Genomic DNA, 14,994 nt, shown 5'->3' with positions numbered 1-14,994 from the left:
CTCCCATTCTGAGTCCTAATAGAAATGGGCTTAACTCCTAATAAATGAGGTTTCATTGCCCTTCCAAAACTCTTTCCATTAGCATTAACTGCCATTAACTCTGGTTATTCTCGTTACCAGATAAATGTCCAATCCTTCTTTGAATTTTGCTAAGTTCTTTCTCTCAAAACCATCCTTTGGCAATAAGTTCCACAGACTTAAGTATGGAAATTTCTTTTGCTAAGGACAATCTTATGTAAGCAAAATCGGGAAGCTCAACATTCTACATTGCAAGCTCCTCTAGCGGGCACATTTGTGCAATTGAATCTGAGCAATTTAGCCCTGATGGAATGTCAGGAAAATAGGGGTTTCCAGGGCACAGATACTGGTGCCCAGGGTTCTGTTCCCAGTCTCTCATTCTGAGCTGTAGCTTATCAGCATGGAAATGAGCTCAGCTGAAAAGACATCGCCTCCCAAGATTTAGGAGTGGTTCTGTTTGGTGAGATGATGATGGTGCTTAGGACCACTTCAGTCCACTTTGCTGTGAAGCCCTTTCTCCTTGTCAATTGTTCCGACAGCGTGGAGTGATGCTGCTGCCATCTTGGAAGATAAAGAGTGTTATTGAAGGCATCAGTGTTGCAGCTTCCTCCATCTGCTCTCTGCTTCTCTAACTGCCACTGGAGAAGGTGCCAGTACCAGCAGGATGCGAGGGCAGGGCAGAGGTGGGCTGTTGCTAACCAGATATAAACTTCTCTGCAACTGAAACAGAAATAGCCCAGCTGGCTCTGAGTGCAGCGGAGGTTGGGTGGGCACCTGGTGAGTTGGAGCCAGGCGGTGGCAGGTGCCTGCCCGGGGTTGTGTTTTGCCTGCTGACAGGGTGGTGGTCGCAGGAGCTGGCTAAGGAGGCCGGCAGGTTTCTAAGTTCTTTCCCGCTGACTCTTGCTCGGATAGCCCTGGTCTTCCCAATGCTGCTCAAGCACTTGGCAAAGGTTGACTGAACCTCCAGGCAGCCCAGGGTGAATGTTCTAGCAGGCCAGGCCCAGGGGGGAACACAGACTGACTGGGCTTGTCTAAGGAGCCAGTGCAGAGGGGGGATAGGAGCCAGGAGTCCCCGCGCCTGGTTCTAACCGGGGGGAGGAAGGAGCCTCTCAGTCCTGATCTTACTGTTTCTGAAAACCTCCTTGGCGGAGACTGCACAGCGGCGGAGCCGCACCAAAGCGGCAGGCGGGGCAAAGGCTCCGCCTCTGGGCCAGCAGCTCCCCCCGGGAGCGCGCCGTGTTGACTCAGGCTGGGCACGAAAGGTCGCCCTGGGGGACGAAAGTCTGCGACCTTTGCATGGAGGCCGGGGATCGTGCGCTGCGCGCTGGGTTGGAGTCGGGGCAACTCACCTGCCCGGGCGCAAGCGGGGGACGTTTGTCCGCTTCCCTCTGGCCCCAGCGGGGAGCGGAATAGCCGCGGGGCCCCTTCGCGATGCAGCTGCCTGCGGGCCCGGGAGCCGTCGGCCTGTCCCTCGCCGCCTTCCCTGTGTCCTACGCGCTGAACTGCGGCGCTGCCTTGGCGCAGTAAGTACCCGGCCTGCGCTGCGCTGCGCTGCGCTACCTGGGGCGCTCGCTGCGCGCTGTGCGCAGGCTTTGGGGCTGCGCCTCCCGGGCTTGCAGGATCGCCCCCGCCTGAGTCCCCTGCCTGGTGCAATCGCGGGGGGAGTCTCTGCAACAGCCCGGCGCTGGGAGCAGGAGAGTGACCCTGTTTCCTCCCCTTAACAAGCCCGCGCCTGGCGCCTGCCCCTAGGGCTGGGTGCAGCTGTAGGGCCTGTTTCTAGTCTTTCCTCCCAGACATTTGGGGGCAGTTCTCCGCCTTGTGTTATCCAGGTCAGACCAGGTGATCACGAGGGTCCCTTCTAGCCTCGGAATCTACCCAGCTGTGATCGCCCTGCGGTGTAAAGGCCAAAACAAAGCCTGTGCCAATCTGCCTTTATTATCTGTATTCCAGTCCTGCCTCCGCCCGTGCAGGCCCCGCCATGCTGGCTGCTGCACAGAGCCAGCCCCTGCCCTGATGAAGACAAGGCAGCCGAGGGGCGGAGGGAGGAAGGAAGGAAGGATCTCAGTCCCGGAACAGAGATGGGGAAACAGCATGTGTTTATCTAGTGGGATTGTGAGCTCTGGGGCCTGGGGCCTAGTCTGTCTGTGCAGCGCCTGGCACAATGGGGCTCTGCTCTCTTGGGGGCCCTGTGGGGGGTGTTGTAACTCCTGTCCATAACGACAGTGGCGGGGTGGCCGCTTTAGACAACCCTTGCTCACATCTCCCCCATCACTGGTATTTTGGGGGTTACCTTTCAAGGCCAGGCACAGACTGTTCTCTGCCTCTTGCAATACTGGAGCACGGCTGCTTTAAATACATCCAGCAGGGGCGGCTCTAGACATTTTGCCGCCCCAAGCACAGAGGGTCCGCTGAAGCCGCAGGACCAGCGAACCCTCCGCAGGCAAGCCACCGAAGGCAGCCTGCCTGCCGCCCTAGCAGCGACCGGCAGAGCGCCCCCCATGGCTTGCCGCCCCAGGCAGGCACTTGGAGCGCTGGTGCCTGGAGCCGCCCCTGATACCCAGAGACTAGTCCACACCCCGGGTTTTTAGCCTAACTCCACTCGTCTGTATGCGCTGGGGCCGGGGGACCTTCAGCCTTGCTTAACTCAGGCTGTCCTCCGCCGTCGCGCAGGCTGTGGGCTGCAGATGAGCTCCCTGGCTGATGGGTGATATCTTGGAGTGGAAGCTGTTAACGCCGCCTGTTGAAGGCCAGAATTCGCAGTGGCTTTCACTTTTTTTGCCGCAGGGTTAAAGGCTTTAGTGGAAAATGCCGTTATATTTTCAGCTTTATAGCTCACAAAGCAAAAGTAGTAGCTGGGTTGGTCCTGTAGCTCTTACAACTAATGAAATTGCTTCTTGGGAGAGGTGAAGAGAGCTCAGGCTGGATTTCCCTGCAACTTACCCTCTGTCCTAGCACAGATTTGCAATAGCTATCCCCTCATTATAGATTCGCTTTCTAATCGGTTTACATGGTCTCTGATAATAGCGCAGCAGCTAATGGCCATCCACATTCAGCTGTGATGGCAGCGCCGCGCCTGAGGAGGGAGATGGGAATCTTAATGATTTCAACTAAAATGACATTTCAGAATAAAACCCAGTGTGTGGCGCCTGCCTTGGCATTTTGCCCATTGTAACAATGGCCTGGATGGTTGGGAGACGGGCCCCTATCTTTGTACTTGTGCAGGAGACTTCTCGAAGCAGCTCCTGCTGTGATGCAGGGCCTGAATTCCAGGAGGAGACAGTGCCTGTCATTTCCCTCCATGCTCAGTTATGTCAGACCTTGGGCAAGTCATGTCCCTTCTTTGTGCCTCAGTTTCCCCTCCCGCCCTTTGCCCTGTCTACTTAGACTGTAGGCTCTTTGGGGCAGGAACCATCCCTCATGTGTCTCTGCAGTGCCCTGATCTTGGCTAGGGCTTCTAGGTGCTACCATAGTATAAATAATAATCGACATGTACCTGTGGTTCCCTCTCTACTCCTGTTTTCCTCTCCCAAGTGATGGAATCAATCGCCTCGTATTCGTCGCAAAGCCCCTTGTCACCGAGCAGAGCTCTGTCCTGCTCCCGCGGGAGCAAAGGGGTCACCTGGCTCCAAGAAGAGCAAAGTTGGATGGGTTGATGGGGGTTGTAGCACTGTAAACCTCTGCTTGTCCCCAGCACCCTGTATGTTGGGGGTATTTCCCCACCCAGGGTCCCGCCCAACCCCACAAAGTCAGCAGACAGGCAGGACTCCCTCTGACTGCAGGGAATGCTGGATCAGGCCCTTCCTGTGAGTGTTTGGATGCAGTGCGCCTGGCTCTGGTCTGGCCGGACCTGCCCTGCCGCCTGGATGCTGCCGTGTGCTCTGCTTAGCCTGAGGGCTCGGCCCGTAGGCTGGCTGTGCTTTGAACCCTGCTGCATCCAGCGGCTGGTGTTGGCAAAACCCCTCCTGCCCCCACCTTCCAAAAGCAAAACCCCAGGCAGCAGGAGGATCCTTTGCTCTGCTAGAGTCCCCTCCCTCCAGCCAAGGAGGCAGCTACACAGGGTCCCAGCTGGGAGCTGTCGCCAGTGGGTTTGCCCAAGGGATCCCAGCCGGACAGTTGTACTTTATTGGGGCTCCAGGCACCACTGGAGCCCCAAGAGCTGAGGCCTCACCCTTGGTTCCAGCACTTGGGGATGGGTTGGTGGCGAGGGGGACTCTAAGACACCCCTGGGGTCCCCACCTCCTGGGGCTCTGCCTGGCCCCTGGTGCGAGTTAGAGCAGCCTCAGGGAAGGGGCGAATCTCCCTAGGGGGAGCTGTTCTCTTCCAGGTGCCCTTAGACCCCGGGCCAAGGGCACTAGCCTGGCAATGAGCCCTTCTGCATTTGCCTTCATAGCCGCATTCATCCAGCAAAGCCTTTTCCCTGCTTCGGTGCCTTTGTGTGATGCGGGGTGAGGCCGTCCCCTCTCTGCTCCGCGGGTGCCCATGCTGCCTGGTTCGTGATGCAGCGCAGAGCTCTGGGGAGGAGGCAGCTTGGTTAGGACTCGGGGTCTGAAAGGCGTTGCCATGGGATTGCCGATTGCTGTCCCCATCCCTCCTGCTCCCGGAAAGCTGGGAGGCCTCCTTCCAGCCTGAGCTGATGTGGGGGAGCCCAGGGCTTTGCTGGAATCCTGACGTAGTGTCCGACAGCAGCCCGAGCATGCGCCTGCTGAGCTCTCCCTGCTGGTGCTGCTGTTCCTACACTTCCCCAGCCATTCACCGAAACCCTTCGAATGCGGCAACTCTTCACCTTTGACCTATTGCCCCCAACGTCAGCCGGGCAACCCGGGGGCTGCCAGACAGCGAAGTGCCAGGGCATTAATTAGCTCCCTAGGTGCCCTTGCCTGGGCGAGGCGTGTGAAACCTGCTAGCGTGCAGGGAGCAGCACGCAGATCTCAGGGCTTGCGGTGCTGAGGGGCTGGGGAGTCAGTCTGCTGTTTGAACTGGGTCTGCCGGGTGCTGGTGTTTCTTTCCCTGGCAATGTGCTGTATGATGAAAGGGGAGGGGGGGGTGAACCCGGGATGGTGGCTTGTTCCTGGCGCTGACAATTCCTGCCTCTGGTTTAAAATACTGAAGATTCAAATCCAGCTAAGGTTAAAATATCCCTGCTGATGTTCTAGCTGTTTGGGATCAAATCCTCAGCTGGTGTAAAGTAGCATTGCTGCACTGAAGTCAGTGGGGCTACCCTGACTTACATCAGCTGACCCGCCAGGCCTGCTGTAAATGGCTGTGATGGGGGGAACGGGGGCACTGGGGCTAAGATTGTCAAACCAGTCTGATCCCAGCACGTTAAAGGGGCCAGCTGGTCGGACGGTGCTGGGCACCGACCCTCTGGGACGCAGGCCCCTTTCAGGGGTCTCAAGTTGGGTACCCAAAATTGCTCACCATATCTTGTGCCTGTGCCCGGACGAGCCCCCCAAAACTGCCATCTGCTAAGCCACAGGGCCCTGTTTGTTACCAGGGCCACGGAACAGGAGGGGGTGCAGGGCTCAGAGTCTGCCGACTGTCACGGGTACAAATCTAGAGTAACCCCTCGGAATTGAGCAGGGGTGAGTGAGATCAGAACCCAGGCTGTGGCCTCTTTCCCACTCGGCCAACAGGGTCATTGGGACTGGTGGAAACTGAGGCACTGGGGGGAAAGCCTGGCCCCATTGACTCCATCCACGGTCTTCAGTCTCCTCTGTGGATGGGCTCCATGCCCCGAGCACGGTGTTAAGGGGGGATGGGGCAGTTAATCAGGCCAGAGGCTGGGCAGGGGGGTTGCCCAGCCCTCAGCAGCCCCTTGCATCACGCTGCGAGAGTCTGACCTGTCCCTTGCTGGCGTGTATTGCAGCCCAGTGGCTATCGCGGTGACGGGGGTGCTGGTGTTGCTGGTTCTGTTCTGCATGGCGTATCTCCTGGGCGAAGGGAGCCATTCCCAGGATCCCCTCTTCTACGGTGAGTCTCGGCAGGGGGGCCCTGCTTAGTGACCCCCTCCTGTCTCCTGTTTCGCCTACCTGGGCAAGAGAGGCAGCACGCCAATGTGGGTGGAGGAGCCCTGCGTCTCTGTAGGCGGCAGGTGGGTGGGCGAGGTTCAGGGGGATTGAAGCCGCGTCGGGGCAGGTGCCAGTGGGTCTGGGTGGTGTAGAGGATGCTCAGTGGCATTGGAGAACCCAAGCCAGGCCCAGATCTCGCCCTGGCTGCCAGTGACAGGAGGCTGCTCCCATGTGACGGCTGTCAGGCAGCCCGTGTGCCCGCCTGGCAAAAACCTCACATCAGCTGGCACACGCTGGCCCCAGCCTGCGCAGGGAGCGGCGAGAGGCTGTGGGGGCACCGCAGCTGGGGAGTGAGGTTGGATGGGGTCTCCATTGCCAAAGCAGCAATGAATGAGCCAGTCTCCCACCGAAGGGCATTGAGGGCGGTTCCAGGGCTGAGCCCACAAGCAGGATGGACTCATCCAGAGACCCTGTGCCTGCCCCACCTGGCTTGTGCCCCTTATGCTCTGGGGAGCGGAGAATTCCCCAGCTGACAGGCGAGGGTGGGACCTGTCACTGCAATTGCAGGTCCCCTCTGAGCTGGGGAGAGGCCTGTGTGTTTGGGGGGCCCAGGGCAGCCTGGGTGAGCTGCCTCCCTCTCTCCCCGCCTGCAGTGTTCACAGCGTTCTCCTTCACCTCCGTCATTGACCTGATCATCTCACTGGAGGAGGATGGCTACATCAGCGGCTTCATGGAGTTCTACCTGAAGGAGGTACCGCCCTGGCTGCCGTCACCTGCCCAGGATTCCCGGTGGGATGCCAGCCTGCCAGGCTAGAACATCACGCTGCCCTGGCCAGAGCCCACGGCGTCCCACCCCTGCTCCCTTACAAACACCTGCGGGCAGGCACTTCCCCCGGTGCAAAGGGGCTTTAAAGCCACGCTGCACTCACCGGCACAGGTCTAAGCAACCGCGCTGGAGAGCTGAGCCCTTGTTCCTTTAAACGAGCTGCGTGTGGCACAGCTCCATCTCCTAAGCCACCCGCAGCTCCCCGTGCCCGGCAGGGAGCGGGGAGGCACACTGGCCCCTGGGTAGAGCAGCCGGATGGGGGCAGGCACATGTGGGCATTGGGCTGAGCGGGTCCATCTCTGGAGCCTGCGTCGTCATGCCCAGCTGGGGAAGTGACTTGATGCCTTTCTGGTGGGCAGGGCGAGCCGTACCTACGCACCGCTTACGGCATCATGATCTGTTACTGGGACGGCACCGTGCACTACCTGCTCTACCTCGCCATGGTCATGGCCATCACACAAAGGTCAGAGGGGACTGGGGCTGCCGCCGATTGGGATCTCCTGTTCAATCACTGGGCTTCTCACCTGCAGGGCATTGCATGGCTGCTTCCAAGCGGTGGGCGGAGGGGAATGGGGGTTGCTTTTTGCTGGAACAGTCTGGGGAGGGGGCCAAGTGGGAGTGCTAGGGGAACCATAGTCAGCCATCCAGTAGTATTTTGCACAAGGTCCCAGACAGGATTGGAAGCCGCAGGGATCTCCTGCGTGGGCCTGTTCTCGGGGCACCTCCCGGCCATGGGCACAGAGACCCAGGCTGAGTAACTGACCTGAACTCCAGCCCTCTTGGCATCTGATGCTAGTGCAGGAGCAGTGGGGAGCTCCGGTCAGTACAGGGCAGCAGCCCAGGTCCTCCCAGGGTGAGTGAGAGAGTCTCTGGGCATGGATGTGCCCTGCCCAGCTGGTAGCAGCCTGTGAGCAATGGGCAGCAGCTGGAGCCAATGTGAGGAAGAATTCCTGGGCTGCTGAGGGCCTGCAGCCAGGGCACTCTGGGTGGTGGGAAGCCAGGCAGGGTAGCAATCCCCTTCCGGTGCTGGTATGCTGCTAGGGAGGAGCGGCTGTTGGAGGGGAGGCTGCTCTGGGGTGGCGGAGTGCCCATCTGAACCCACACGGTGTGACGTGGCAGGGCTGACCCCACCTTGCCACTAACCCAGGAGAGCAGGCGAGGGGAAGAAACCTATGAATGCAGCAGGGGTTGAGTGATGGGGTGAGGTGGGAAATGCTGATCTGAGCTCCAAGAGGGTGTTGAATTTCCACTGTCTCCCCAGGAAGAACTACAGGACCCTGGGTCTCTACTGGCTGGGCTCCCTGATGATGAGCATTGTTGTCTTCCTGCCTGGGAACATGTTAGGTAAGGGGTGACAAGCCCTGGGGAGCTACCCTCTGCTCTGAGCTCTGGTCTCATGGGGGTTGGTCTGTGTCCTTCCCACGTTGCCCATGCGCTGCTCTGCCTCTGCAGGGACACACCCCAGAGCCGCGGGTTCAAGTCCTGCGTGCATCACTAAAACTGGCACTGACAGGCCCCCTTGGTGGCAGCGAAGCCGGGGTGTGGGTGGGGCAGGAACCCCCTTCTCTCATCCTGTCGGGGTGGAATGTTGCAGGGGGGGATGTGGGAGGAGTGGGGCATTGCTACGCGCTCTGCATGGGGTTAACCAAAGGCGCCGGTCTCTAGGGCTGGTCTTGCTGCATGCACAACTGAGGACTCTTCTCTCTTAGGGAAGTACAGCTCCGAGATCCGCCCCTCCTTCCTGCTCAACGTGCCCTACATCCTGATCCCAATCTGGGCTGGAATGAGACTCTTCAGCCAGCCAAAATCCCTTCCTTGCTGCACTGCTGAGAAGGTAGGCGGGTCGGCGGGCTGAGGGTCCCCAGCTGGGGCAGGTGACCTGCGAGAGGCAGGTGTTGGTGACTGGTCAGGAGGTGCCCTGGGCTTGTGCAGAGCCAATCGCCCTGCCTGTGGCTAGGGAGTCTGCAGGCGACGTCTTCCATTGGGGCCGGGACACAGAGCTCCTGGCCCCTTGGGATCATTACAGAACATTGGGGTGCTGTTCCCAGAGCCGGGTACCCCTTCTCCACCACTGGCCTCCATCCAAGCTAAGGGCTTGGTTAGGGTTCAAGCCACTGATGGTTTTTTCCCATATTCCAGCCCTGTATTTTACACCATTGTTTGGGAAAAACCCCGTTTTGGAGTCTGGGGGTTGGTGAGCAAACCCGGCAGGAATTGCCCCATATCCCTTACCCATCCCTCAGCACATGCACAGCTGGCACCCTTTTGCCAGGCTGGCAGGATGGCAAAATGCAGTTGCTTCTGGTGCCGGATACAAACTGGGGTGGGGGTAATAGCCCCAAATATCAGGACTGTCCCTATAGTAAAATGAACAGGAGTCTTGTGGCACCTTAGAGACTAACACATTTATTTGGGCATAAGCTTTCGTGGGCTAAAACCCACTTCCTTGGATGCCTGGAGTGGAAAATACAGTAGGTACATCAGATCGCCGCCTAGTGCAAACTCCCACCTGTGAATGTGTCTGTGCGCTGCTGCCCCCTGCTGGTTGGTGTGTGTCTCACCCGCTCAGGCTTGTCTGCTCCCTTCACTAGCTGAGCAGAGGTGCTGCTTTGGCACCATTAGGCCTGGGGGCGTTTTCCAGAGCCTGTTGTGCCGGGCGCTGCACAGACATGGTGAGAGACCGGCCCTGCTCCAAGCTGAGTAGACAAGACGGGTCTGGGATCACTGAACAGAACCCAGGTCTCCTGCCTCCCATTCCGGTCCTGTCCTCTAGCCCAGCGTTTCTCAACTGTTTTGATACCAGGGACCGGCTTGCTGTCATCCTAAACTGTGTCCGGGAGACCTCAGGGACCGGCGCCGGTCCACAGACCGGTCACTGAGAAACACGGCAGGAGTTGTAGGTGTGAGTCCATTGCAGCATGGACGGGAGAAGGGCCCTGGGCACGTCTGATTGCCCTGCCTAGGGACGGCGCAGATCCCTTTGAACTTAATCCACTGGGCTCGGGGTGGGGGAAACCTCCCCCCTTTTATTCTTTTAAGGGACTTTAATTTAAAAATGGTGTTTGCATCTGAATGAGGGATGAACGTAGCCCCGTCCATCCTCACCCCCCTCCCTTGCCGCCGAGCTGGGCCTCTCTCTGGAATCGGAACTGGAGCAGCCCTGGCAGGAGGTTCCCGCCGCTCGCTGCTCATTTAAAAGCAGACTGTGCTGAGGCTGGGAATGGATCCACCCTTCAAAGGGAGGAGATGCTGCCTGCCCTGAGCTGGGTGCCCCTGGGGCTGCTGGCTCGGGATCGAGGTTTCTGAGAACTGGCTTTTTAAATGTGGCCCGTTCAAGTTTCCCACTTAAAGGGCCAGCGTCCCAGTCCCTGACACCCACAGCGGCTGCTCGTGTTCAGGTTGCGGCGGAGCAGCAGAGGAGTCTGTATCAGCGGCCCCTGGACTTGGGCTTGATCCTGTTCCTGCTGGTGGCTGCGACATTCACATTCTTCAGAGGGCTGGTAAGGGCTGGCCAGTCGGTGACTCCGCCAGAGGGTCGGGCTCTGTTCCGGGCCGGAGGGGGAGGGGGGGCCTGCGATGTGCAGGAGGTCAGACTAGATGAACGTGATGGTCCCTTCTGGCCTTAAAGTCTGTGAGTCAGTGGGGCATGTGGGAGGGGCAGGGGCAGAGGCCAGATCTCCCATGCACTCTGCTTATCTCACAGGGGCAGCTGGGCATGGGGTTGATGGGGGGGTGAGGAGTGGCCGTGGGCTGTCAGATCTGGCTGTCCCATGCACTCCCTGTCTCCTGGGGACAGCTGGGTGAGGGGTCGGTGGCGGGAGGATCAGAGCTGGCTTTCCCATGCACTCTGCTTGTGTCTCCAGGTGGTCCTGGACTGTCCGTCCGATTCCTGCTTCGACTACATTTACCAGTACGAGCCATACCTGCGCGACCCCGTCGCCTACCCCAAAGTGCAGGTGAGTGCGGCGCCTGCTGGGGTCCAGCTGCTCTCGGTGCAGGTCCTTGGAGGCTGCCGGACAAAGGGTGGGAGAATGGCGGGATTGGTCTCCCCATCGTCCAGGCAGGGAATTCAGGGGGAGGCTGGAGTGTATAGACTGGTGCACCTAAATCCCTTAGGAGAGGGTGCTGCTTATTCCTTTATTTTAACTGCCTGGGAACATTGGGGCTGCTTGTAGGTGACTCTGGGGGCCTGAGATCTGGAGCATCCCGCTGGGCACTCCTGCAGGCCCAGGGCAGTTTTGCATCCAGGGTTCTGGTCCAGCCCCCCCTCTGTTCTTGGACTCGCTTCCTTATTTCTCCCAGTCCCTGCCCAGTGCTCACAGCTTGCCCCGGCAGTGCCCTGCTCAGGCCCGTGCTGACCTCTCTCCCTTCGCTCCCAGATGCTGGTCTACATGTTTTACGTCCTCCCGTTCTTCTGCCTTGGGATTTACGGGCTCCTGCGGCCTGGCTGCACGTGGCTGCCCGACTGGGCCCTGGTGTTTGCTGGAGCCGTAGCGCAGGTAACGAGGGGCCGGGGCTGGGATTTCCCTGGGGCACAGCAGACCCTGGGCCCGTTGTTAGGTGTATTGCAGGGATGAGAACAGGGCCCCGTTCTGCTGGGGCTTCATCGAGGGAGAGGGAGAGACAGTCCCCGCCCCCAGGTGCTCACAGTTTAGGGAGAGATGGGAGGGGGTGGGGGTGGTGGGTGACTGGGCCAAGGCCACCCAGCCAGTCTGTGGCAGAGCTAGGAATAAAACCCAGGGGTCCTGATGGGTTTTTTTTCTTTAACTCAGTCCGATGTAAAGCGAGGGGAGGGGCAAGGGGAGGGCTCAGCCCCTGACCACTGGGGTCCCACAGAGGCTGGAAACCCAGGCTCTCCTCACTGCGACTCCACACTGGCTCCCGCTCTGGAGTCGGGGGAGGAGATTAAAATGAGGCTCATCCCTCTTATTTTGTCCATAGTTGCAGGGACGGTTGATTCCTGTCTGGGGCTCTGTCTGCGCTGTTCTCGTGTGCGAGTCTCCCTGTGGGTGTGGGAGGGGACAGACCCGGGGACACGATGATCTGGAACCACTGCCTGTCCCTGTTTACACCTGGAAATCGCTCTCTGCTCAGAGCACAGCAGGAGTTTGCTCTGAAACTTACCATTCCCCCCTCCCCCCAGTGTTCCACTCAGCCCCTCTTCGGAGATGGAATCGCAGACCCAGCTCTCAGTGCCAGATCTTTCCCCGAGCCAGTGTCTCGGGGGAGGCCTAGGTTTCGGGCCACGGTCCCAGCAGCCTTTACACACCTCCCCTGGGCTGGCACAGGGCTCTGAACTGCAGGCAGCGGCTGCCACTGCACTGAGCCACCTAGCTAGCCACGCTCCGTGGTTCAGCGAGAGAATGCGCCGAGCTGTCTCTGTAGGCGGGAGCCACGGGCGGTGCAGGGCCACTGCATCGCAGAGCCAGCGCATCAAAGGGCCGGCGTGTCACGGGGCCAGTGTCCCTGCACGAAGCTCCTGGACAAGCGTGTTCTGACCTCTCACGATTCCCCTGTCCCTGGGTTTGCATGTGGAGCAGTTTCTATGGCAACGAGCAGAGCCTGATAATTACTCTCTCAATGGATGTTAATGGCGGACGTGGATTAGTTTCACAGAAATAGACTTGAGCCAGCGCCCCGTGTACCTGTCACTAGGGTACGGGGGAGCATGCAGCCCTGCTATCAGCATAGGCATGGCTGCCCCAGCGTAGCCCCGGGGCCGGCTAGCCCAAACCCCTTGGCCCAACAGGGACCAGTGCTGGATTCGTCAGGGGACAAACCCCATCGTGTGCCTGGCTCTGTACCATTATCTTCCCAAGGCAATTCCTTCCTGACCTCAGCTGCTGATGTACTTATACGCCCTGGAGCATGAGGATGGCGCTTACCCTCTTTAATCCCTAGCTCTTGGCCCTGCTGGATTTATGCAGAACAGGGTTTAACCCTCTTGTGACACTTGGGCTGCGGGGATGGGGAACCAGGGCCAGGCCTTGAAAGGAGACCAGCCCTCGCAACCCCTGTTGCTCGAGGTGGAGAATCTGCCCCTGCCCCCATTGTTCGCAGTGGAGCTGCCGGGTGTGGAGCAGTGTGAGAAGCCGCCCCTGTTGTTTGGGCGGGTTGCGGGGCTGAGGTGGGAGCATCTGGCCCTTGCAGCCTAGCGGACGTGAGTTCTGCTGGCGATGTCTCCATGGTGCAATAGAATCGAAGGTGCTTTCCCTTCAGCCGTCCTCTCGAACCTGGGGCCTGCACACAAGGCTGGGAACCAGCACTGTCCGCTGGCGCCCGCTGACTGCTCCTTAGCCAAGTCACTTCCCCTCTGGGGGCTGGGGCCCCCCCAGCCAGGGCTTCCCACTCACTGCAGAGGGAGGGGCTGGTGGGGGTGGGGCTCACGGGGCAGGTGCCGTGGGCAGCGTCTCCCGTCACCCTGCCCTTCTTGTGCATTTCAGGCCCAGTTCTCCCACGTGGGCTCCTCCCTGCACCACCGCACCCCCTATCCCTACCGCACCCCGGAGGAGGTCTGGTGGGTTTTCCTCCTCACCAACGTCCTCTACGCGCTGGGCCCGCACCTCCTCGCCTACCGCTGCCTCCGCAGCCCCGGCTTCTTCCAGCCAGCTGCTCCCACCGGCCAGGACGGGATCAAGAAGCATCAGTGAGGAGAGCCTGGCTCCTGCCTCCAGTGCCAGGACATCGCAAGGAGGAGCTGCTACCCGCCACCACCACACACACACCACGGGCCCCAATATGCTCAGCCTGGCTGGAGGCAGCGGGATGACGAAATCTCCGTCCCTGCTGGGTTAGCAGCCGGGCCATGCGGCTCCAGGGGACAGTCCCTACTTTGGGGGTTGGGGGAGTTTCACAGCAGGCGTTCGGGGATTTTGTGCATGGCAGGGTCTTGTTCCTCCTCTTTGGCCCTGGGCTCCCCCCTGCCCCCAATGGAGCTCTGAGGCTCTTCTCAAGGCCTGATTGGCACATCAGCCTCTCAGCGGCACTCCTCACCCCGCCAGAGGGGAGCGCTATGGAGTGAGGGCGTGTGTCTCCCTCCCCTCCCCAGCACCAGCCGCCAGGCCCTGGGGTGCGGAGTGGTTGCTTCCCCCCCCGCCTCCCTGTTGGCCTTTGCCTTGGAGTCCTTAGTGGTGTTGGCACCCTCGGGCCCTTCGGCAGGGAGGTCCCTTGGGGTCAGCGCTGCCCCGGCACCAGGGGAAAGGTGATGGAGGCAGAGGTGCCTTGGGGCTGTGCCGGCTGCTGTGACCCCGGTGGCGTTTAGGGGGTTGGCTCTGGAGTGGCTGCTTGTGTTCTGGCTTGGGGGGACCTGTCTCCCAGCCCAAAGCCAGCTCCCACTCCCACAGGCACCCTGCAGGCTGCGTCTCCCTAGGGATTGCTGCTCACAATGGCCTCTTGTTCTGCAAAGCCATGTTGGGGGGTGAGTGGGGAGGAGGCTTTGTTCCCGAGCCACGCTGCAGTGCTTAAAGGAGGGGGGTGCCGGAGACCCTCCATAACAGATGGTTTACAGAATAAAATCCGTTTGTGCTGTGACTTTTTAACCCTGCTGTGGCTGGACAGTTTTTCAGGTGCTCACAGTCCCTGCGGCGGGACGTGGATCGATTTCCTGAACTGTGCTGTGTGGTTCTGAGAACGGTGCTCACCGAGAAGTGCCGCGTTCTCCCGCCCCCGAGCCCTATGGTCTCCAGCCCCCGACGGGATGTTAGGGCCTCTCAACTGCCCTGAGCTCCAGTGCGTGGTTTGCTACAGAATAGGGCCCCCCTGCTTTCCACAGTGGCCACTGGCGAGGCCTGGCTGAGCCCCGCCCCCCCCCAGCTGCAGCCAGGAGCAGTGGGGGCTTGGCCTCCCTAAGGAGCAGGTGCTGGTGTCTCACGTTGGGCCTGCACAGCTCCAAATCAATGAGCCCTTGTGGGACGGTGCCTGGCCAGGGGCGGGAGAAATCGGGCCCTTTCCTCACCTTTCTCTCTTCACAGCCTCCCCGGGGCTGCAGTGTACGGGAGGGGGCTCAGTTGGGGGGGGGCAGGGCTGGGTCTATCTCCCCCACCCCCCCAGGCAGTGTCAGGACGAGGGGATGGGAAGGAGATTCTTGACCAAGAGCTCAGGGTTCCAGCCCAGGATGCGGAATGGGGGATGATGCCCCACGTG

The 14,994-nt window shown here is 60.0% G+C and overlaps 1 protein-coding gene across 1 annotated transcript; it reads left to right on the top strand.

The window, feature by feature from the left end:
* The first annotated feature begins 1,225 nt into the window (after positions 1-1,225).
* On the top strand, positions 1,226-14,390 carry TM6SF2 (transmembrane 6 superfamily member 2). The gene is made up of 10 exons (XM_044998296.1): positions 1,226-1,541; positions 5,885-5,988; positions 6,680-6,777; positions 7,212-7,315; positions 8,114-8,196; positions 8,562-8,686; positions 10,251-10,352; positions 10,716-10,808; positions 11,232-11,351; positions 13,296-14,390. The coding sequence occupies exons 1-10, from the start codon at positions 1,450-1,452 to the stop codon at positions 13,500-13,502; spliced, it is 1,128 nt and encodes a 375-aa protein (XP_044854231.1). The 5' UTR covers positions 1,226-1,449; the 3' UTR covers positions 13,503-14,390.
* The last annotated feature ends 604 nt before the right edge of the window (positions 14,391-14,994 follow it).

Source organism: Mauremys mutica, chromosome 24 (assembly GCF_020497125.1).
Source record: "Mauremys mutica isolate MM-2020 ecotype Southern chromosome 24, ASM2049712v1, whole genome shotgun sequence".
Lineage (NCBI taxonomy): Eukaryota > Metazoa > Chordata > Testudines > Geoemydidae > Mauremys > Mauremys mutica.
Note: the sequence above shows the minus strand (reverse complement) of the source record. Positions and strands in the feature narration are given on the sequence as shown.

Bases quoted from the DNA above. Each gene is read 5' to 3' on its own strand.
- TM6SF2 (XM_044998296.1), top strand. From the start codon at position 1,450: ATGCAGCTGCCTGCGGGCCCGGGAGCCGTCGGCCTGTCCCTCGCCGCC. The intron at 1,542-5,884 runs GTAAGTACCCGG...CGTGTATTGCAG, and splicing joins TGCGGCGCTGCCTTGGCGCA to CCCAGTGGCTATCGCGGTGA. The intron at 10,353-10,715 runs GTAAGGGCTGGC...TTGTGTCTCCAG, and splicing joins TCACATTCTTCAGAGGGCTG to GTGGTCCTGGACTGTCCGTC.